Below are 25,498 nucleotides of genomic sequence, written 5' to 3'. Positions count from 1 at the left end.
GTAGATCATCAGGTTCCAGGGGATTTATCAACTTTCAGTCCCATTAATTTCTCCAGTGCTAATTTTTTGCTAATACTAATCTCCTTCAGTTCCTCATTCTCGCTAATCACTTGGCTCTCTAGTATTTCAGGGAGGTTTTTTGTATTTTCCTCCATGAACACAGACACAAAGTATTTGTTTAGTTGCTTTGCCAGTTCCTATTCCCCATTATAAATTTAAGACCCTAGTTTCGGATCGAACTATATCACTTTCAAACTTAAAGTAAAATTCTATCATATTATGGTCACTCTTCCCTAAGGGCTTCTTCACAATGAGATTATTAATTAGCCCTTTCTCATCACACAATACCAGATTTAAAACAGCCCATTCTCTAATAATAATAAAAGCAAAATACTGCAGATGCTGGAAATCTGAAATAAAAACAAGAAATGCTGGAAATACGCAGCAGGTCTGGCAGCATCTGTGGAGAGAGAAGCAGAGTTAACCTTTCAGGTCAGTGACTCTTAATCATCTCTAGTTGGTTCCCCAACATACTGATCTAGAAAACTACCTTGTGTGGAATTTGCCCTCCACAGCATTAGTGCTAATGATGTTTACACAGTCCATGTGTAGATTGAAGTCCCCCATGATTACTACATTACCCTTGTCATATGCACCTCTAATTTCCAGATTTACACTATGCCCTACATTACCCACAATTGTTTGGTGGTCTATAAACAACTCTTACCAATGTTTGCTACCCTTTGCTGTTTCTCAGTTCTACCCAAATTGATTGTACATCTCGATCTTTCGATCTCTCTCACTAATGTACTGATCTCATCCTTTATTAACAGCACTACCTCACTTCCTTTTCCCTTTTGCCGATCCATCCTAAATGATGAATATCCTTGTAAATGCTGTGTGCTTTCAGGTAGAGTGCCTTTAATTCTGCCTTTTTTATTATTTCACAATGTCTAGCCTTATCTGCTAGGGCACTCTTAAGTCCCTTCCTACCACACTCTGATTAGCATTACCCTGATTACTACCTTGCTCTCTTGCCTTCTCCTTAGTTTAGATAGTTTAGAGATAGAGCACTGAAACAGGCCCTTCGGCCCACCGAGTCTGTGCCGACCATCAACCACCCATTTATACTAATCCTACACTAATTCCATATTCCTACCAAATCCCCACCTGTCCCTATATTTCCCTACCACCTACCTATACTAGGGGCAATTTATAATGGCCAATTTACCTATCAACCTGCAAGTCTTTGGCATGTGGGGGGAAACCGGAGCACCCGGAGGAAACCCACGCAGACACAGGGAGAACTTGCAAACTCCACACAGGCAGTACCCAGAATTGAACCCGGGTCGCTGGAGCTGTGAGGCATCGGTGCTAACCACTGCGCCACTGTGCCGTCCTCTCTCTATGATTTATCACATCTTTTCTCACTTGGTTCCTCACCGCCACTATTTAGTTTGAAGCCCTCTCTACCACCCTAGCTACACAACTCACCAGAACACTGGTCCCAGCATGGTTCAGGTGAGGACCATCCCAACAGTACAGCTCCTACTTTCCCCAGTACTGGTGCCAGTGCCCCATGAATCGAAACCCATTTCTCCCACACCAATCTTTGAGCCACGCAGTTAACTCTCTAATCTTATTTACGCTCTGCCAATTTGCTTGTTGATCAGGTATTAATTCTGAGATTATTACTTTTGAGGTTCTGCTTTTTAATTTAGCCCCTAGCTGCTCACACTCCCTATGCAGAACCTCTTTCTTCATCCTATCTGTGTTGTTGGTACCCACATGGACCATAACATCTGGCCCCTCCCCCTCCCAGTGCAGGTTCCTCTCCAGCCCTGAGCAGATGTCCCAAGCCTGGTACTGGGCAGGCAACACAGCCTTCCGACTCTCACTCTTGGCTGCAGAGAACTGTGTCTATCACTCTGACTATACTATCTCCTACTACACTACATTCCTATTTACTCCCCCCATTTGAATGGCTTCCTGTACCACTGGTCAGTTTGCTCATCCATCCTGTATCCCTCACTCTCACCCGTATTAGCTGAAAGAACCTCAAACCTGTTGGACAATTGCAAGGGCTGAGGCTCCTCCACTTCTGCCTTCTCAATACCCTTACCTGCCTCACTCACAGCCACACCCTCCTGTCACTGACCACTGACCGAAATCAGAAGACCTGACTTTAGACCAGAATATGAAGAGTGCATTCTGCTTGCAGGTTCTTAAGGTTGGAGATTGTTACAGAAAAAGGCTACGAAGAGATTTGAAAACTGGGATGTGGAGGACAAGCCACTGGACACAAAGTTGTGGATCACCTTGGGAATCTAACAAGGAAAGCATTGGAATAGTTGAAATTTCTGGCAGTAAATGCATGGATAAGGGTTATGAAGGCCGTGTGCTTAAGATAGGAACATAGATGTGGACTGTTCCAGAGGTAAAAGTAGTAGGTCCTATCAATGGATTCAATGTGGGAACTGAAGCTTAGTTCAGGATTGATCAGGACATTGAGGTTTTGGCACCTATAGATTTAGCTTGAGCTTGAGTTCAGAAGAGAGATGGGGCAAGAAACAAAGGTATGAAGTTTCTGATGGAAGCCAAAAATGGTTTCCGTCTTGCTTATAAAAGTGCTCTGATTTTTCATTGGGTTAAGTTTTAAATGTACAATCCCTTACATAAATCCATGTTGACTCTGCCCAATCATATTATTTTCTTAGTGTCTAGTTATCACATCCTTTATAATAGTTCTAACATTTTCTCTACTACTGATGTCAAATTAACAGGTCTATAATTCCCCGTTTTCTCTCTCCCTCCTTTCTTAAAATAGTAGGGCTACATTTTCTACTTTCCAGTCTGCAGGAACCTTTCCAGAATCTATTGAATTTTGAAAGATAACCACCAATGCATCCACTATGTCTACAGCCATCTTCTTCAATACTCAGGGATGTAGCTCATCTGGCCCAGGGAATTTATCAACCTTCAATCTTTCAGTTCCTCATTTTCACAAGTCCCTTGGTTCCCTAGTATTTCTGGGAGATTTTCTGTATCTTTCTGCATGAAGACAGACACAAAGTAATTTTTTTAGTTTCTCTGCCATTTCCCTATTCCCCATTATAAATTCTCTTGTCCTCACCAGTAATGGACCCACATTTGTCCTTGCTAATGTTTTTGTTTTCACATACCTAAAGAAACTTTTACAGGCCGCCTTTATGTTTCACACTAGCTTGTATTCATATTCTCTTTTCACTTTCTTTATCAGTTTCTTGGTCATCCTTTGCTTGATTCTAAATTGCTCCCAATCCTTGGGCTTACCACTTTTTCTGGCAATATTATAAGCTATTTCCTTTGATCTAATACAATCTACAATGTCTTTTGTTAGCCATGGTTGATTCATCTTTCCTATTGGGCTTTTGTGTTTTAGAGGAATGCATATTTGTTGCAGACCATGAAATACGTCTTTAAATACTAGCCATTGCCTGTCTCGTCAAATCTTCTGGTGTATTTTCCCAATCCACCACAGCCAACTTGCCTCTCATGTCTTTGTAGTTTCCTTAATTTCATAGAACAGACACTCAGTACCCGCCTCTCACCTGCCAGACAGGCACTCAGTGCCTCACGCTCACCCCCAGGACTGATACTCAGTGTTAACTCTTACTTGGGCACCACACTGCATTCACATCCAGCGTTTCATGAATTTGGTATCCTGCAATGAGTTTCCATCTCCCATTACGCACAGCTACTGAAAATCTTTCTTCTGCTTTAATCTCAGCTGATAATGACAATAATGAAGATCGGGTGGGAGAGTGGAGTGGAGGTCGAAGATCAGCCGTGATCTTACTGAAATGCTCGAGGGGCTGTATGGCCAACTCCTTCTCTTATTTATTATGCTCTGATGTTCTTAACAGATCAACCTCTTTTAGGCCGTACCGGTTTTGGTTATCCTACTCAATCCTCCCTCATTTGCTGCAACAGTCTCAGTGCACAGACTGCTCAAAGTTATAGACACAATCACAATTCTATGGCCAAATTCTCAGCCTCACAACATAGAAAGATCAGTTCCAGCACCTTTGACACACTGGAAATGGTGAGTGAATTCATTGGCACAGTCAACTGGAAATGGGGAATTTCCCTTCCCACAAAGTGACTTCACCTGGATATTCAAACCTAGATCAAGACTCCTCACCTATTTCCTGACTTCTTTTCAAGCCTCTGAATCCTAATGCCTGAAAATCAGTTATTGGACAAGTGCAGTGTTCCAATGAATAGAATAACTGCCTCCCTGTTAAAGCAGCCTCTTTTCCAAGGAGGTACAATGGAGTGGTGCTGATTGTATCAGAGGGCAGTTTTACTCTTGCTGCCCACCACGTGCCTCACCACCATCGCACCCCCCCCCCCCACCCCCACACCCACCCCCACCCGACAGCCTTATCAGAATTCCAGGGCCTCCACTTAAAAATTGAGTCGAGCAAATGATTAATGAAAATCTTTTTATTCCAGGTTTTTGAAATATTTTCTGGCCTGCAAGTTCTTTTCCTCACCTCCCACTGTACCACAGAGGTTCACTGAGAACCTTGCACCCACTTGTGACCAGGACTATATTCTAACTGGACAGGTGGTAGAAGAAAGCCCTGCGGGAGGTGGGATTGAGGGATTTCCTTCTCTGCTTTGCAATCCCTGCCAATGGTGGGAGATACTATCACTGAGATCAACATATTGGGGCAATGAAGCTACAGCCCTGGTCCTTGCTCACGCTGGAGCAGGCTCGAAGGACAAGCTGGTCTTCCCTGCCCCTCAATTTTATATGCCCATATGTGGGTAGTGCCCAGCATTATCCATGCTGCCCTTTGCTTTATGTGTAACTAAGTTGTTTCTCTTGGAGAAGATCAACTTCGTCATCGATGATGTCTCTGATCTCATCATTAGCCTCTGCTCACAGAGTGATTCAAAAATATCTCGAGGCTGGCCTTTATAAAGAAAGATTTTCATTTAGATAACATCTTTCCCCACGTCAGACAGCCCAACATGCTTTACAGCCAATGAAGTACTTTTGAAGTTTAATCAGTAGTGTAATGTAATGTCGGAAATACAGCAGTTAATTTTCACATAGCAAGATCCCACAAATAGCAATGTGATAATGGCCAGATATTCTGTCTCAGTGCTAAATATTGGCCGAGGACAATGAGAAGAACTCCCCTGCTCTTCTTCCAAAAGTACCTTGGGATCCTTTATGTCCACCTGAAAGGGCAAATAGGGCATCAGTTTAACATTTCATCTGAAAGACGGCACCCCCACACTGCATTCATACAAATGATGCCCATGCTTGTAGACGTAGTCAATAAGAAATAGCTCATAGCTAACAAATAGGAGTGAGATAAGGCTAGAAGGTTGGAGCGTGTCTGAAATAGCCAAAAGTTTACTTAAGGTTGCAAAACTCTTGTTTCTATTTTAGATGCTAATTTATGCATTTTGGGAAAGGCTAGGAAGTGCATTTCCAACAATTTGTGCTTTCACTAATTGTGTTTTATATTAGAATTTTCTGGCACAAGAAGAGTCTTTTCCATCCATTGTACCTATGCCACCTCTCTTGAAAATGCTATCCACTTTCAATTTCCTCATGACCTTTAATCTTGTTTCAAGTATTTATTCATTTCTTTCATACAAAGTACCATGAATTCTGCTTCCACGATTCTTTCCGACAGGGCATTCCATCGTGCTCAAACCACAAAGGTTTACAGGACAGCAGGAAGTCATTCACTTTATTGTGTCTGTGCTGTCTCTTTCCCAGGGCAATCAAAACCAATGCCACTGCCTGCTCTCTCTTTGTAGGCTTCCATCAATACTGCTACAAACATTTATCGAATTTTCTCTTAAAAGATGCACTGGTCTCTGCATTAACCATTCCCTACTGCAAAGCATTTCATGCTCCTAACAAGCTACTTTGTAAAAAGAAAATCTCTTCACCTTGAGATTTACATTGATGGTTGCTGAAACAGCTGCCAATTCCCAACTATAGAATCCCCTATGACCACTGCATTTCTACTCTTTACTGTACCTGCCTTGTGCAATCATTTGCCCCATGTTTCTGCAGATGTGTTCGAGACCACATTATTAAAACCTTGCTGGCTCCAGTGGGGGTGGGGGTTTCCCTCATTAAAAGGCACAGTGCCTGAACGAGGGACCCGACATCGGGAAGGGGGGAGATGGTGGGACTACTGAGATCCACCCCACTGCCCTTGCTGCTGACCCCCCTACACTCCCCTCCCCCACAACCCCCATCCTGCAAAACCCCTCCTGCTGTGACTTACCGGTGTCCTGGGTCCAGGGCCTCAGTTGAGTCCAGTACCAGCAGCAGCCACTGCCTCTGCTGTGGCGCTGCTCAGTTAAAGAGCTGCCAGCATCTGATTGGCTGCTAGCTCTCGGCATGCGGGCCTTTGTCACTGGGGTCCTTGATCCTGGGAAGGGCTACTGCTGTTCACTTAAGTGACCCGTTGGCATTTGATTTGGCAGACCTTCCCCAGAGGAGGCGACCGGGGGCTCTCGACGATGCTTTTGTTGGTGGTTGAGAACCCCATTGCCAAGACAAAATCCTGGCCCATATCTTTCCAGTCTGAGAAGTGGCCTTTTTTCCCTAGCCTTGGCATTCTGCCATCTAAACATTTCTCTCACCATGTAGCCACATTCCTCTTAATTACGTGTGCTAGCATTTTTACCATATTCTGTTACATGCAGTCAATAATTTTGCAACACTTTCATAAAATATTTGATGTTCCTATGGATTTTGAGAACATTGCTCACATGCAGAGATTTCATTCAAATTTCTAATAGTGTTTTTACAAAATGGACTAGTGTTTCCTTATAACTGTTGGGCTGACTGCCAGCTGAAGAAATGAGGTAAAAGTGATCATTAAAAGTTACAACATATTTTTCCAGCAGTTTTAATGAGTCATTAATATATTTTTAGCAATATAACAATGAAGAGAAGATCTTGGTAGGTGATGTATCCAAAGGTTTGTTTAAAGTTTTGTTTTTCTGATGACGACTATATTTTGAAAAGAAATGCTACTGAGGAATCATAAATATTCTGAAATTGATTAAGACAGACTAGGGGGCATTCATCTTAATCATACTTCTTCGAGCCTGTGATTTTTGAAGATAGTTCTGGTAAAAGACTTCCTCTTTAAAGATTCAACAGAAAATTAATAATTTAATCTTGTTATTCAACTCAGTGGTTTAGATTCAGTAAATTACTGCAGTTACATCTGATCTCTTTGTTCAGCCTCTCTTCTACATTATATTGCTGACATCTTTACAACAGTACAACAAACATTGAAGTGTGTTTCTAACCTTACGTTTTTCCCCTCAGCAATTGTGTGAAAATCATAAATTCCATTGAAAAATCTCACTAGTATCACTTTTCAGTGAATTGTTTGTTCAGTATTTTGCATATGAACGGGTTGTTGAGCAAACTCCCGTTTCAAATATTTGACTAAACTGAATCATCACAGATTTAAATCAGCATCTTTACCACAGAATGTCACTGCTGTGAAAGAATCATCAGTTAAAAAATGAGAATAAAAGAACAAGAATGTCATATCATGTCTGCCACATCTTATCCCATTAAATAATAACTACTGAGTATCTATTGCCAAGTCTAAACAATGGGATAAATCCTACTGACGTTCAGTATCTGCTGCAACTACCAGAAAGTTTATTTGCCACACAAACTACTCTAAGATGCAGTTACAATAGTTGCAACATCTAGTTGCAAATCAATCAAAAAGTAAACCAAGCTGGAGTATGCATCCTTAAAGAGTCTTATTATTGGGTGTATTTCATGGTTTAAATAATTTATGCAGTTCAAACGACCAGGAAAACAATTGAGAAACTGTCTCACAAATTTTGTGAAATTGCAAACGTAAATATTAAATACACATTTATTATTGCAATACAAATTATTAAAAGATGAAGTCTTCCCCATTTGAGCTTTACTCTGAGTGTTACTAAATTTATCCCTCACTTTCCCTCTCCCTCTTTGGCTGCAGCCTCATGATGTTCTTTGTTTTTTTTTAAAGACAGCAACCCAAATCACCTATATGCTAGTGAATTCCCTTACTAAACAACGATTGATTTTGATTAACAGATGTCTGGCAGGTCATCTCTGGTCCCAGCATGGCCAAACAATACACATTAGTTGCAAGCTGCTAAGTGGCAAAACATCTGGCAACATATGGCTGGTGTACAACTCAGATCTCGGTAGCTATTGCTGTACAAATTAATCAAAGTCACCTAATCTGTCATTTCCTTTCAAAAGAATCTGTTTACTCATTAATTTTCATTTGGCACACTAAATTAACTTGTAATTTTCAAATAAAACCAGAATCATGTCAATACACAAATCTTGGTTACTTTTACTTGTGCATATACAGGATAATGTGAGTAAGCTATAAGTCCACCATACCAAAGGAGCCAGTATTTGAGAGCATGACACACCATGTTAATAGATGCAGTACATCTCTTATGTTAGTGGCATTCGTGTCATTTATGGTTGATTATACTGGACTCATACATAGGTTGCTTTTGCCCTCCTAAAATATAGTGTAGGAAAAATGGTATTTTAAACCACAATGTTGAATTCTGGAAAAGTTGAAGTTGTTTGTACTGGAATTCTAGGAAAATTGACCAAAAATACATTGAGGTGAATTTTCATTTCCCCTGCTGTTTTCCCTGAAAACAGGTGGTCGTGGGTCTATGGAAATGAAAAACCGGTAGTAAAAGTGAAAATTCACCCCACTGATATGAGCTTGGGATTCTTGGAACGAGAAACGGTTTCCAATTAATGGCTCATTCCGGATGATTCCAGACTAGTCAAAGCTACAAGTATGAAGGGGTCACACTGTTTGGGTAAATAGTTGTTCCAAAAAGATTTGCTTGAGGAATTCCAAGTCTTTATCAGAGTTGTACAGGTACAATTTGACTCTTTTCTTCTTGATTATTGTGGGAATATAATTACGCCTTAATCAACCAATCTCCCAGAGTCAACACCACATTTTCAGATTCTTTTTGCTACCAGCATTTAAAAATGCATACTGCACCATACACTTCTCATAATGCACTTGTACCTGCACAAATATTGAAACATTCAAAATAAGAAAAAATAGCATAATGTTCAAACTTTTGTCTTGAATACATGAATTTTCTTAAAGTAACTGTGAATAGGTCATTTTCTTTTTCTCCCATTTTCAATATTCAACAAACAAAAATGTGATATCCCTTTTGTACTCCACAGCATGAAAAATATGGGACTTCTGTTTTACTGTAACATCTAATTGTTTTCTTGGATGACTTTAAAATTATAAGTTGCAGCAATACAACACAAAAAAGACCAAGATAATATCTCAATCGAAGAATATAAGATTAGCACCTACCCTCATAGACTGCTCTGAAGCCTTGAGCACTCACTGCATAATCACTGAGAAGCCACAGAGTGAGAACAGAACTTGAACTCACAATTGGAGGAGGAAGTTGAAATCCTGTCAACCTATAAAAACAAATAAGAAAATTAAATTACACACAAAGAAATTCCACCTCTCCTGGGGATTAAAATTGGAGTCTTTCTCCTTTTAAAAAAAGATCTGAATTAGGCAGTTATAGATATAGGCCAGGCAGTCAAAAGCAGTTCATTAAGTCATAGAAACAGCCATGTGTCATGCCAGGATTGCACACACTTTAAAATTGATTATTACAGTGAACTAAAATTTACACTGTACAAGAAACTTAACCTACAAAAATGCTCTTGCGACAAAGCCCAGCTAGGGTTACTAATTCACAATTAAGTGTGGGAACACTAGTTGCTTTATTGCTCCCAAACCCACAGCACAAGCAGAATTTAAATAACTGTGCTGTTGCTTTAGTTAAAATTACTTACTAGTTAGTAAGGTCAGCTACCCAAGCACAGAACAATTATCAAATCTGCGACTATTGCTCAGCTCCTCACTGGATGAATTCAACAACACCTTGGATTCATACAACATGTTTAACATAGCAAAGCATCTCAATGTGGTTCACAAAGGCACAACCAAATATGGAAGTTGAGTCAAAGGAGATATCAGAAACTGTGACCAGAAGTGCCTGAATGATTTGGTGAATTGAAAGGGCAGAGTTAAAGGTAAGGGCTTTGTTGGGCTTGGGAAATTTCAGACACAGGGTGGTATGGGACCACTGAGGGATTTAAACACAAGTTTGTGATATTTAAATTGGAGGCTTTGGAGAACTTGGTCTTGGTATCTGCCCAGAATTCCCAAGAAATGAGCCATGAATTTTGCAATGGAACTAACACCTGTGTAAACTGAACAAAAACTGTGCAACTACTAAATAGGTATGATTTATGCCCCTTTTATGCCAAAAATACAGGGGCACATATGCAAAATTGTACCTGCTAAAATTGCTAAAATTTTAAATCTATATTATTTCAGAATCTAGGGCTAATAAGTGTTCCTTGATTTGACATTACCAGCTATTGATATTGAATTTTACACAATGTCTTGTAAATGCTGCAGCTCAGCTGAAATGCAATAAGTCACCTACAGCCAAAAGAGAAGTGTTGCCTTTCCAGTTGAATACATCGGTCGTATTACAAGGGTCACTCAGCAGAGCAGATAGCATCATGAGTTTGACTGGTCTTGTCCTCTTTCTATTAACTCTTTCCCTCAGGACAGTTCTGAGAAACTTCACATTGTGTACCTAAGTCAAGCTACCAGAGCCTGCCGAGTGAACGCTATACACTTCATGGCCCCTTGTTTCCTAGCATCTTGGGTTGAAGTGAGATCAATCATTAGAAGGATGCCTCACAAGAGCAATCCATCTTGTGCAGGTAATTCATTTTTCACAACTTTCTGACTCAGAGACCAGAGTGTTTTCATTGAGTCAAGGCTGACAATGTGCCAATAATTTATCAGATTTACAACACATATCCACTATAGCCAGAATTCCTCTTCAAGAATCATTTATTGACACAAGTTTCTGCTATACAAGTGAAGGAATGTTGGCCAAAATTCCACCTTAAATTATGATAATTGTGCCCTACTGCATTATCAGTTCATTTGGGTCTGTATCAGTTTGCTATTTTTCGAGGTTGGTATGCAAGTCTGAACAAACATCAACTCTAGCAGTTTTATACAATCACAGAATTCATCATGTGGAGTCTTATTCCCCAAGAAAATTTAATGTTGCAGATTTTTAAATATAATTTTTTAATGTTTGTGTTTTTCTATTTAAGTTTTTCCCTTTGTCACATTTGTAGGTCCCAATCTTTATTTTGCTTTCTGTACCATAATTTAAATATGATTTATATTCCATGCTTTTTACTTTCTCCTTTGTTGTCTGTGACAATTCTCCAATCTGATTGGTTGAGCAGCCTGCCTGCTGCCTGTCCTATTGGTTGGCACTAGGGGCCAGATTTTCAAAGTCCATTTGGAGTGAAAGTAGCTGTGCACGCGATTTGAAGATCGCGTTCTCAGAGGTCAGCACTGGCTCCCACCGCCGCCGGAACGCAAAGCTATTTTTAAAGAGACACAAGAAGGGAAGTAATGGCAAGCCCGCGTGCCTCCAATTATTCACCCGTGGAGCTCATTAACAGCAGTTTGTGATTTTCAGTGGAAGGGCACAGGGAAAACGCCATGTCTGGAACATTGCAAAGTGTAGAAGATGTGAACAATGCGGAGGGCCATGAGAGCTATGGGAAGGGCTGATGAACATAATGTGAAGATCCAACATAAAGTTCAGCTGCTCCAAAAGTGCCACAGAGCAGCAATTGCTAGAGCTGAAAGACTTGCTTTTCTCAATGGTGAGTGGTAGGAATCTCCTACATTGGACCCAGGTCTTCTTCCGGGTCCCCAGCTGCTGACCACCATTGCCACCTCCATCCAAGCCTTCTTGGTCTCGCTGGGTGGATTCCTCCTTCCTGAGGCTGGGAAAAAGAGCTCTCTCCTCTGTGAGCCTACATCAATCAGCACCTCCAGTGAGGCATCAGAGAAACTTGGTGCTTCCCAGGCACGCATGCCCATGTCAATACAGGCCCTCCGATCTCCCTGGTGCTGCATTTCTGAAGGAAACAGCAAGCCCAGTCATGGCTGCTGCTTGTCTTTTAAAATGCCCCTCAGTAACCTGTTCCTGCATCCAGGACACGTTCAGTGCCTCAAATTTGGGAGTTAGACTCATCCCGTGGCCAATTATATCTTTTACAGATGAAAATTGCACCGCATCACTGACGCTGATGCAGTACAGAGTTGGGCCCTGGAAATGTTCCGGACGTCAGTTTCACGACCCCATAACAAAAATTCCGGCTCATTGATCCCTTGTAGAAGGTGCCAAATTCAAACTGATGTTGGAATTGATGAAGTCTGTTCTCCAGAGTCCTCTAATACTTTGTGGACAACTTTATTCAAGGTCAAAGTTGAGTACTGTTCCTTCGCCGTGAACCACAAAATTATTATTCATTTCTTCTGAACCAATTTTTGGAATAGTTTTCAATTATTTTCTACAATTCTCTTTTCAGCACATTAATCAAGACCTTATTGTGCCTGTGACCATGAAGTGCATTATACATCTAGGAGGTTAGTCCTGGAACCTATTTCAAAGAAGCCCTGACTTTATTGCACTCTTTTTTTTATGATTTATTCTTAGGATGGGAGCATCACTGGCAAGGCCAGCATTTATTGCCCATCTCTAATTGCCCTTGATAAGGTGGTGGTGCATCACCTTCTTGAACCGCTACAGTCTATGCAGTGTAGGTACACCCACAGTACTGTTGGGGAGGGAGTTCCAGAATTTTGACCCAGCAACAGTGAAGGAACAGCGATATAGTTCAAGTAAGGATGGTGTATGACTTGGAAGGGAACATGCAGGTGGTGGTCTTCCTATGTGTCTGCTGCCCTTGCCCTTCTAAGTGGTAGAGGTTGCAGGTTTGGAAGGTCTTGTCAAAGGAGCCTTGGTGAGTTGCTGCAGTGCATTTTGCAGCCAGTACATACTGCTGCTACTGTGCGCCGATGGATAGGATGCCAATCAAGCGGGCTGCTATGTCTTGGATGGTGTTGAGCTTCTTGTATGTTGTTGGAGCTGCACCCATCCAGGAAAGTGCAGAGTATTCCATCACACTCCTGACTTGTGCCTTGTAGATGGTGGGCAGACTTTGGGAAGTCAGGAGGTGATGTAGAATTCCCAACTCTCACCTGCTTTTGCAGCCACGGTATTTATGTGGCTGGTTCAGTTAAGTTTCTGTTCAATGATAACCCCCTAGGATGTTGATAGCGGGGGATTCAGCAATGGTAATGCCATTGAATGTCAAGGGGAGATGGTTAGATTCTGTCTTGTTGGAGATGGTCATTACCTGGCACTTGTGTGGCACAAATGTTACTTGCCACTTATCAGCCCAAGCCTGAAGGTTGTCCAGGTCTTGCTGCATGCGAGCAGGGTCTGTTTCAGTATCTTAAGAGTTGCAAATGGTACTGAACATTATGCAATCATCAGCATATATCCTCACTTCTGACCTTAAGTTGAAGGGGAGGTCACTGATGAAGCATCTGAAGATGGTTGGGCCCAGGACACTACCCTGAGGAACACCTGCAACGATGTGCCGGGGCTGAGATGATTGGCCTCCAACAACCACAACCATCTTCCTTTGTGCTAGGTATGACTTCAACTAGCAGAGCGTTTTCAATCTGCTTCCCATTGACTTCAATTTTGTTAGGGCTCCTTGGAAAACACTCATTCAGATGCTGCCTTGATGTCAAGGGCAGTCACTCTCATCACAACTCTGGAATTCAGCTCTTTTTTCCTTCATTGGACCAAGGCTATAATGAGGTATAAAAGTACTTCTTTGTGTGTAAAGTGCTTTGAGATGTCTGGTTGTCCTGAAGGACGCTGTATAAATTAAAGTCTTTCTTCCTCTCAGCAAGAATGATTTTACTGTATATTTGGAAGCAAAGTTTTGGTAAAGAAGCAATATTAGCAACTCATCAAAAGTTTTATAAGCCGCAGTACCAAGTTTTCCTGTAATTATTTGGTGAATGTTGTCTCAAAGTGAGAAATTCCAAAGTAGTAAAAATCATGCAGTTAATGGCCCTTTCCCATTTCATACCTTATGATTCAACCTGTTACAATTAGTCAAATGAATGCACACTATGCAGGAATGAAATATAAAACTGTACAAATTTCCTGCATTTCTGTCTTCAGGCATTACTCTTTAACCATAGTTGTACTGGAGTAAATCACATGGACACTTGATAACCGCAATGTCCACAAAATAGGCATAAAAGCTAAACCCTCACTTAATCACTGGGCAATTGCAAAGTCCCAAAATTATGACCATCTCAATATATTAACACCCCTTGATCACAGTTTATTTTATATTTTTGAAAATCTACCTTTCCAGTGAATGAGATGCTCTCTGTACCCAACAGAAATGTACTGCACTCAAGCAGATAGAGAAAGAACGTACTTCCATTTCTATAGTGCCTTTCATGACCTTAGGATATCCAAAAGTGCATTATAGCCAAGGAAGTACTTTGAAGTATAGGTATAATGATAATCACACATAAAAGTTCCCTCCTTATAGTATACTGACTAACAGTGTGTTTACTCATATCCTGCACTAGAAGAACAGCATCACTGCCGACAGCTGCTAATTCTAACTTACTTTCTGAACAAAATAACTTAATCGTTGAAAGTTTGACTGAGATCTAGACTGAGAAGGTGACACTCATTTCATTCATGGCATGCATAAACCACACTTAAAATAGCTTTTAGAGGTGAAAGTCACTTCAGTTTTCTAAAGCTGCTCTGTACACATCAGAACTTGGAGTGATAAGCAATGCACATTTTTTTTAATGGCTTTTAACTGTCCCATTTTGTTTAGACTGTGAAAAATATTGTACTGCAGAACAAATCAAAAGATCACAGCTAAAGCTATTACTAGATACGTGATGGTAATTTAATTTCATGTCTGAGGATTGCAACATAAAAGCTCACAATAACAGCATATTGCATTTTTCCCCTCTGACTGGCTCCAATGTACCGTGCAACTTTAATGCAATGTAAAATGATTTTGTTTTAAACTTACAGTTCATGAATCAAAATGAATGTCTCCCCCCCTCCCCATTTATATAGATCCTTGGGTATAATAAAAAAAACTCTGCTCATTTGACTTCTTCGAAATCCTGTTGCAGCAGCTTCAGTCATCCAACAACAGCAAACAGAAATGGTGAAACTGCTGTTTATTCTACATTTCTATTTGTTGCTCTAGGGTTATATTCAAGATATTTGAAAATTTACAAATAATCAGAGCAGGAACTGCAGAAAGGAGGAATCTACTCCTTAAAATATTCTCCTGGAGAATTATTTTTCAATGCCATTCAACATTATTCTGTACAGGAAAGTGAGCTTCCAGCCTCAACCCTGCACTTCCTCCTCACTTTGTACTTTATATCGGATATTATAAGTTAGAAGTAGTTTGGCCTGCTTTTCACATTAGGAGAGTTCCGCCATCAATCGGATCATTTTAACTTTTACTAATGGGTGAGAAAAAGACAATGGTACATCCATCATCTGATATACATTTGATGCACACTGTGACTAATGCACAGACTGCAACAGTTTTTCCTTTGAAGTCAATGTTCTGTATCTGAGAATCATCTCTTGAGCAGCTCTTTCTGCTTAAGCTTGGTACTTGAGACAGAAGTAAAATTCTCATCCTCTAAAAAATGGCAGAAAACTAATTCTAAAATAGATTTAAAATGTTCTGCTGAAAATATCAAGAGATGATCTTCAGATATATAACTTTATTTGACCTATGGAATGTTACTTCCATCTTTCTTGGTGTGATGGGAGAGAGTAAATACAGTTATATATCTTAATACAGTTTGGCTGTATTTCAGAGACTCATCCACAAAATCTAGGCTGCCACTCCACTGCACGGGCAGTGTTCAGGGAGTGCTGCACTGTTGGAAGTGTCATATTTTGGATGAGATGTTAAGCCAAGGTCCTGTCTGCCCTCGAAGTTGGATACAAAAGAATCTTTGAAATTGTGGCACAGAAGAGCAGGGGGGTTATTTCCACTACAAAAACAAAATACTGCGGATGTTGGAAATCAAACAGAAACAGATATGCTGAAAATACTCAACGGGTCAGGCAGCATCTGTGGAGAGACAAGCAGAGTTAACATTTCAGATATATGAACTTTCATCAGACCTATCTGATGAGAGTTCTTCCCAGTGTCCTAGCCAATATTTATCCATGAATTAACAATACTAAAACAGATGATCTAATCATTATCACACTGCTCTTTGTGGGACCAATTTGTACACAAATTGGCTGCAGTGTTTGTATTGTTGGAGCAGCGAATCTTTTAAGGGAAAAGTGAATATATAATTGAAACACAGGAATATGCAAGGTATTGGGGAATATGCTGGGCAATGGGTTTAGTCTTGGATAGTTCTAGCAAAAGACAACACAAATATGATGTGAAAATATCCAGAACAACATGCATTTTATAGTGTCTTTAACATTGAAATACAATGATTAGAGATACAGCACTGAAACAGGCCCTTCGGCCCACCGAGTCTGTGCCGACCATCAACCACCCATTTATACTAATCCTACACTAATCCCATATTCCTACCAAACATCCCCACCTGTCCCTATATTTCCCTACCACCTACCTATACTAGTGACAATTTATAATGGCCAATTTACCTACCAACCTGCAAGTCTTTTGGCTTGTGGGAGGAAACCGGAGCACCCGGAGAAAACCCACGCAGACACAGGGAGAACTTGCAAACTCCACACAGGCAGTACCCAGAATCGAACCCGGGTCCCTGGAGCTGTGAGGCTGCGGTGCTAACCACAAGGTAAAGCGCTTCATCAAAGTTGTATTAAAAAATTTCGAATCAAAGCTGATGATATTAGAAGGGTGTCACACCAATGTGCTTTATTGAATGATAATTTTCATTAATCCACTGACTGGAGTTCTGGACTTTTTTTCAAAGACATTTACAAAAATAACAGCTAAAAGGATGACTTTTCTGGCAGCTTGGGATGGCCACCCAATTTGCAACACTGTATCCTACATTTCAAGGCTTGTGAGGAGGGAGACAAAATGGCTGCATTTCCCAGCAAGAACCAAAACACAGGAAGTTTAAGGGAACTGTTTGTTCTTTTTCTTTTAGCAAGAAGAAATACTGCTATGTTTGAATCACTGAGTGACTGCCATGTGACAAGCCCCTTCCCATCTATGGTTTTAAGCTGGTATTTTCTCTGCAGCATAGGAGAAGCTTCTGGACTCAGACCTAAGTGGGGGTCCCTCATTCTCTCTTTCCATTTCAGCTTACAAGCTTCAAACTCTGCCTGTTGACTCAACATCTTTGCATACTTGGGCTACAATCAGAAATCCCACTGGAAGAAATCATCCACATCGCCGTCTCCAAGGGACGCACCAAACCAGCGTCTCTGTTATGGTCAAGTGAAGAAGGGTTGAAGGACTTCCCTCTTTTCCCTCGCCTTGTTAGACCACAACAGGTTTATTATTTTCAGTAGTTCAGTTTAGGTACAATAAAGTTAACCTCTTTCTTTGGTTCTTGTTATGATCATATAAAGTAAGTAATGAAACAACAACTGAATTGGCCAGTACATCCACTTTAAGAAAGAATTAAACCTGCTGTGGTCAAACAAAGAGAGGAAAAAGAGGGAAGCCCTTCGACCCCTCCTTACTTGACCGTAACAAGGGTTGGCCAAAAACTTGGTTTTAGAAGGAGGAGGCTGATGGTAGGGTGAAGGGAGTGGGGATATAGAGGTTAGAGTCACAGGAATGGAGAGTTTGGTGGGAGGGGAAGGTTGTGGAGTTGAAGTTGCAAAGATGGGGAGAGGTGAGACCATGATATCAAGAGACTTAAACCCAAGGATGAGAATTTTAAATTGAAGCTGTTGGGGAATTGGGAGCTAATGTGGATTAGGGATCACGGGGACAGTGCGGGATGGGAGATGGGCATCAGTGTTTTGAATTAGCTGAAGTATAGGCAAAGTGGAGGACAGAAACCAACTGGGGAACATTGAATAGTTGACTCTGGAATTGCCAAATTATGAATGGCGGCTTCAGTCACAGCTAAGTTGAGGCAGGGGCTGGGGGGGCGGGGGGGGTTATGTTATGGAGATGGAAATAGCTGGTCTTTGTGATGGAGAGGATATGGATTTGGAAGTTCAGCGCAAGGTCAAATAAGATACTTAGGTTAGCAACAGTTTAGTTCAGCTAGACATTGACCAGAGGAAGGATAGAGTCAGTGGCAAGGTGCGGGAGTTTGTGGCAGGAGCTAAAGAAGATGGCTTCAATATTCCCAATGTTTACCTGGAGCAATTTGGATGTTGGACAAGCAATTGAGAGAAGAAGAGTGGTGAAGAATTGGAGTTGAGTGTCATCGGCGTACATGTGGATGCTGGCTGCAGATCTGTGGATGATATCATCAAGGGACAACATGTATATGAGGAAGAGCAGGAACAAGAATTGATGCTTGGGAAACACCAGAGGTAGTGGTGTGGAGGCAGGAAGATGGACAATGGAGCAGAAGATAGCTGTAGCTGACTGCGTCAAAGGCTATAGGGAAGTCAAGTAGGATAAAGAAGGGTAATGCACTACGGTCACAGATTACATTATTTTTGACATTAGTTAGGGCCATTTCAGTGCTCAGTCAGGTCTCCTTCTGTACTGTAGGGTGCCATAGGAGTCGACAAGGTACATGGGATTTAGCAATTAGTGACTTTTGTTTTAAATATCCTCTGCAAATGTTCAAAATACTATTCCACAATAGTATTAAGATCTACACTTGTTAAACCATTGCAATAATTTGATGGGGTGGCATTCCTCATAGTGGAAATTTTCCAATTGGCTTACAGAAAAAAAATCAACTCTGGAAATGCATTACCATGTCATACAAATCCATACACAAGTGATATTTCCTAAAATACAGAAAAGACAACTGAAAGCCAAGATATTGTAATGTTTTAACACAGTCTATTAATGTAGCAACATGCTACAGCAGTGTGGAGGGTTGCAATTGCAGGATCATATCAATAATTTGCTTTAAGATTGAGCTTCAGACCTCAGCCAGATTAGGAGTGCATACCAGCACATACAACTTGCAGTATCTCCTTCTGTGCTTTGTTAAAAAGAGGACATTTGGCTAGAAATTGGTTAGCTATTGCCTGTGCCGATCAGTGGAATGAGGGGGAGGAAAGTAACAAGCAAGAAGGAAAGCAGCATCAAAGATCGAAACATAATTCCAATCTTGTATTTAAGTTGTTTTGAGGAATGATAATGTACTGAATTTTTGAATAATAAAATAGTGGTTGATATCACATTAGCTGTGCAAGCTGTTGGCAAAGTGGCATTACTCCATAATGCAGATACAAAGCCCTATACTGCTTAGCAAAATGATTACATTAGCATTTTCACAGCAAAATTAGTGCTAGGGCCAAGTTAATTCTACTACCATGTGCCAACCGTAGATCGCATCAAAGGAAAAAAGGGCAAATAAATCCTTGATGATTCAGTACCAAAAAATGCAAGGATTCAAAAGACATTATTTTCCTTCCTGCAGTAATGACATCATAATGATTAATCCTCAGATGTGAATCTGATCATGTTAACAACAAGGAATCCATCAGCAGTCATGGCTGGTTTAAAACAGCTCCAAAAATGAACAAACGAATATCTGGAACTAATTTCAAGGCTGTAATTTAAAATCAGAATTACACAATTTTTATAAAGAATTAATTGATTTGCCTTAGACATGAATTTCAATTTCTGAACCCTTAACTAGATTATTACCTTTAAGTTCTTTCTTGGCATTGGTTATTCCGTGTTGTAGTATTTGGTCATATCTTGGTTTATTAACTGCCTTTTTTATTATTCGTGGGGTTTTTTTTTGAATATGAAAACTTGGATTAACTTGGGAGCTTATTTTAGGTTTTACTGGTATGGGAAAACGTAATTCCTTTGAATTACTAACTCCAAATACTGCTGAAAAAAATCACCTTGTACTGTTTTAATTCATAAAATCCTAGTTTTACAAAAAGGTGAGCATTTACCCTAAAGGTATAAGTGAATTCTTATTTAGCCAATAGAGCATGAAATGGAGACTGCCTGTTTTGTAACTTATACTTGCACCAAATGTTACACTTTATTGAAGTCAATGGGAATCAGGAGGAAAGTTCTCCACTGTCTGGAGTCATACCTAGCAAAAAGGAATGTGAATATAGTTGTTAGAGACCAATCATCTCAGCCCCAGGTCTTCGCTTAGAATGGTGTCCTAGGCTCAACCATCTTCAGCTACATCATCAATGACCTTCCCTCCATCATAAGGTCAAAAGTGGGGATGTTCACTGATGATTGCAATGTTCAGTTCCATTCGCAACTCCTCAGATAATGAAACAATCAGTGCCCACACGCAGCAAGACCTGGACAACATCCAGACTTGGGCTGCTAATTGCCAAATAACATTTGCGCCACACAAGTGTCAGGCAATGACCAACTCCAATGAGAGAATTTAACTATCGCTCCTTGACATTTAACAGCATTACTATCACTGAAACCCCATCATCTACACCCTGGGATCATCATTGACCAGAAACTGAACTGGACCAGTCACATAAATACTGTGGCTAAAAGAGCAAGTCAGAGGCTGGGTATTCAGCAGCAAGCAACTCAACACCTGAATCTCAAAGCCTGTCTACCATCTACAAGGCACAAGTCAGGAGTGTGATGAAATACTCTCCACTTGCCTGGATGGGTACAGCTCCAACAACACTTAAGAAGTTCAACACCATTCAGGACAAAGCAGCCACTTGATTGGCATCTCATCCAATACCTTAAACATTCACATCCTCCACCACTGGCACAGCACAGCTGCAGTATGTAACATCTACATGGTGCACTGCAGCAACGCACCAAGGTTTCTTCAACAACACCTTCCAAACCAGCGACCTCTACCACCTTGAAGGACAAGGGCAGCAGGCACATGGGCACACCACCACCTCCAACTCCTATCCAAGTCACACACCGTTCTGATGTGGAAATGTATCACCACAGGGCAAAATCTTGGAACTCCTACCAATAGCACTGTGGGAGTAACTTCACCACATGGACTGCAGCGGTTCAAGGCGGCAACTTACCAGCACCTTCTCAAGGGCAATTAGGGATGGGCAATAAATGCTCACCTTTTCAGTGGCACTCACATCCTATGAATGGACAAAGAAAACCCCAATAAAGACGGTTCAGTAGGGATGTTGGTGTTAATTTTTGGAAGAACTCTCAAAATGAAACAACTTTAAATCAACATGATCCCATTAAACACATCTAGTAATTAGTCTAGGAGAGCAGCCAGATTTGTTCAAATGTATATGTATGTTGATTGCTATGTGACAGATGTTTGCTAGACACGCAGTAGAACTTTAGAGTGCTACAAAATCAGTGTGATACTGCTGGCCTGTGGTTCGATAAATTGTTAGTGATCACTATGTATCATGACTCATTGGGATATACATGTGCATGCATTTTACAGGCTCTTATCTTCCAATCTCTGCAATTCTTGCCAGTAAGTAAGCTTGTTTCAAATAGTGACCATAATACGATTGAACTTAATATGAAGTTAGAGACCAAAAAAGGAAAGTCACAAGGTTTTAAATTTAAATTCTCAGGGGTGAGAAATACATTGACCAGTACTGCAAGGGGCCTCAGTTTTTCACCACACATATTAATGATTTGGGTGAAAGAAAAGAGGCATATAATCCAAATCTGCAGATGACACCATGTAAAGTGGCATGCAGTAAGCTGTGTGAATGGGAGCAGGAAGTTGCAAAGGGCCATAAACAAACTAAGTGAATGAACAAACTATGTAAGATTTGAGGTCATCCACTTTGCATCTAAGAAAGAGAAACTGGATGAATTACTTAATGGTGAGAGACTAGGTTTGGAATTTTACCTCTCTCGGCAGCTCCGCAGTCCGGGAGGCGGAAGCGGGTGCCGAAGTCACTCCGGCTCCCTACCTAGCTGCCGCCCCGATAGCACGTTAACTGACGAATTAGCGGCTCGGCGGCGTATTAATGTCCAAAAAGGGCGCGCGCTGGGGGGAGGGAAATTGTCAACAGGGGCAGGGCTCGAGCCAAAAGAAGGACCTGAAAGCCATTTAAAGGGCTTTCAGCATCCTCAGTGGCTCTGAGAGGGCTACCTGCATCAAGGAGGACATTGGGAGGAGCTGCATCTGAGCAGAAGGAATAGAACTGCTGAGGGAGAAAGGAGTGTAATAGGAATTAAAGGGGCGACCCATCCATTAAACATTAATCTACCAGAGACATCACAGGACCAGAACCCGTTCGAGGCAATGGCACAGCAAAGAAACCAGATGGCACCCAGGTTCTCCGAAGACTCTCTGCATGTCCTCCTCCAGGTTAAGACAAGGCGGGAGAGGTCCTCTTCCCAGCAGACAGAAGGAGGAGGCCTCCCCAGGTCACTAAGAAGGCATGGTTGGAAGTTGTGGAGGAATTCAGCAGCCGTGGGATTGTGAAGAGGACATGGCTTCAGTGGGTCAATTACCTTCTGCGCTCTGCCAGGGTAAGGGGCATTTTGCCATCATCGCAGCTTTGAACTAACGTGGGAGGGTCACCGGGTGTTGATGCTGCAAAGTCGAAGCCATCCATCTGCAGTGATGGCTGCAGCCCTGTTGTGGGGCATATACTGGGCACATCTGAAACGCACAATGGTCCAGAGGTGTGCCAACTGTGCACTTCAATGGCATTGGTTCTCGATGCAGCATGCAGCACAAGGGGTGAGTGGGTGCTCCTTCAAGTCAAGGAACTAAACTAATTGCCATGTGTTTCCAAAGAATAGTGAACAGAATGGCCGAGGGGGGCCCCGGAGCAGTGGCGGCGTGGCCAACCTCGCAATTCTCACCAGTGTGAAGGAGGAGGCATTGCTGCTTACTGGGGAGAACGGGGGATGCTTAGTATCCAATGGTGAGGCCAGAGCACATGGCCAGGAGGCTGAGTTCTTTAGAGTGTGGTTGGGGGGGGGCGGGGGAAGTGGTGTTGAATTGACTCAAGCAATGAAGGTTGCTCGCAAGTTCAAAGTCACACACATGTGGCCACACTGCAGTCAATGGCATACCCTTCAGTCAAGAGGGCTGATCACACCTGATCATTCCATTTTCCTGCAGGTGAAGCATAGCAGAGGCCAGGTAGCATCTCCGCGGCACATCATTCGATGGGAGATGCTGCAGGTGCAGCGTGAGGTGCGTGGAGATCTTGCGGAGTTACCAAACATAATGCGTGCTCTGGCTCGGACTTTGGAGATCTCCATCCAGGCCATGAGTAACGCACAGTCCCTGTCCTCTGTGCATCTGGCTTCTCCATTGATAGATTGGAGGCTGCAGTGGAGGGGCCGATCCTGTAGGCCCTGCAGAACATCACAGAGAAAGTGAGCTCTATGGAGCAAAGCCTTAGAGAGCTGTCAATGAGGCTCCTGCGTCATCCGGAAGCTGCTCATCCCTCTGAGGTCAGCAGGGAGCCCAATTGAGCCGAGGGCACAGAAGCAACAGCAGAATGCATCCGAGGGCTCCTCTCAGGGCGCTCCTGATGCGTACAGTGGCTCCTTGTCCTCTCTGCCAGTGACATCAGCACCTCAGAATCCCAGGGTGTCAGAGGGTAGTCCTGAGACTGCTCAGTGTCACCTCAACATGCTGGGGCCCTCACGGCCTTGCGCAGGCAGAGGGCGCCCGCCAAGGTCAACCAAAGTCACGGGGCATCCTGAACAGCCATCTGCCTCTGCCGTGGCTGGCGATGAGGGGTCATCCACACACGTGAGCACTCGCAAACATGTCAGCAAATCACTATAACTGCACTGAGGGGTCACTGGTGCAATTTGAAAATGTTTATTTGTTGTTATACTTCACACAAAATCTATTAGATTCCTCACTTGGCATTTCCCTCTGTCTCAAGTCAATGATGATGTTTTAGGCAATCCTGTTGTCCTGCATGAGATGGAGACTTGGGAAGGTGACACATTTGGGCCTTGTTGTGTTTGAGGGAAAGGTGGACCACTGCAGCTGAGATTTCCAAATGCAGGTGAGTGCTTTTGCGCTTCAAGTTGATGTGAATGCCTCATTTCAGACTGACATGTCAATCGCCGGGTGATGAGCCTCCATTCAGGAGGAACGCCTGAGGGTTCGAGCCTCCCATGCACTCAACTCCTGCACACCTCCAGCTCCCTCCCCCCACCGTTCAGGTGGCTGCGCCCCCTGCTCCTCCTCCTCAACCCTTTCACCAGCCCCGTCTGAGGAAGGCTCGTGCTGAACAATGTCCTCATCCTCCAGGGCCTCCCCCTCTGCAGCACCAGCTTATGTAAGGTGCAGCAGGAGACAACAATGCGAGACACCCTTGCTAGTGAATACTGCAGGGCACCACCTGAGCAATCCAGATACCTAAATCTCATTTTCAGAAGACCTATGGTCTGTTCTATGGTGACTCTGGTGGTCGCATGACTCGCATTGTACTGTTCCTCTGCTTCATTCTGTCGGTTCCTCACCAGTGTCATCAGCCATGTCTTCAGTGGGTAACCCCTGTCGCCAAGTATCCATCCTTGCAGGCACTTGCAGTGGGGTGGGGGAGCTGAATATTGCTGGTACCTGGGAGTTCCCGAGAATGAATGCGTCATGACTGCTTCCTGGATAATGATTACACACCTGCAATATACTTTTACTGAGGTCACAGACAAGTTGCACATTCATTGAGTGAAACCCCTTTCAATCAACAAAGTGTTTACTGACAACGCAGCCCGCAGCTTACATCATCCAACTGCGCCAATCTGCACACATGCACAGATTGGTCCCTACCCTCTGCGCATGCGTTGCGTTCCGCAGTGCCAAGATTGGTTGGCGCATGCGCAGATGACATCATCGCGTAACGCGGGCAGATGGTGGGGGGAGAGGGGGTCTGGGGAGCGGGTAGAGAGTGGGTGTGGGTGTGGAGCGGGTGGAGAGCGGGTGCGGGGAGAACGCAGCCAAAGAGCATGCTGGTGGCGGCTGCGCTCTCCTCCTTCCCTCTGCCGCCCGCCTGCTTACTCACTGCACCACCCCCCCAGGCCCGTGCACTCACCGCCGCCTCCCCCCCACCCCCGACTGCGGCTCACCCACCCACCCGCTCCCTCCCCCACCAGCCCGCTCGCTTCCTCCCCTCCCCTTCCCGGCCCGCTCGCTCCCCCCACCCCCCCTGGCCATTGTGTGCTGCCATGTGTTTAGGATGCCATCACGTGATTATTTGAGCAGTGCCATCTTTAATCCTGGCAGCTGCCTGACGTCGCAGACTGTGACGTTTTAGTGGCACAGGCTGCATTTGCGCATTTCGGGAGCAGTGACCATAATTCCATAAGCTTTAAGGTCCTTGTGGATAAGGATAAGAGTAGCCC

General features: G+C 42.7%; 1 protein-coding gene across 1 annotated transcript in view; it reads right to left on the bottom strand.

Moving 5' to 3' along the window:
• Nucleotides 1-25,498, bottom strand: part of csmd2 (CUB and Sushi multiple domains 2) — a 2,056,060-nt gene that overhangs the window by 1,723,853 nt on the left and 306,709 nt on the right. The window contains exon 3 of the mRNA XM_068011193.1: nt 9,426-9,538. Coding sequence (XP_067867294.1) covers nt 9,426-9,538 — 113 coding nt within the window. The remainder of the gene's footprint in view (nt 1-9,425; nt 9,539-25,498) is intronic.

The sequence above is a fragment of the Heterodontus francisci genome, chromosome 31, assembly GCF_036365525.1.
Source record: "Heterodontus francisci isolate sHetFra1 chromosome 31, sHetFra1.hap1, whole genome shotgun sequence".
In the NCBI taxonomy this organism is placed as follows: Eukaryota; Metazoa; Chordata; class Chondrichthyes; order Heterodontiformes; family Heterodontidae; genus Heterodontus; species Heterodontus francisci.
This window is presented reverse-complemented; position numbering and strand designations above follow the sequence as displayed.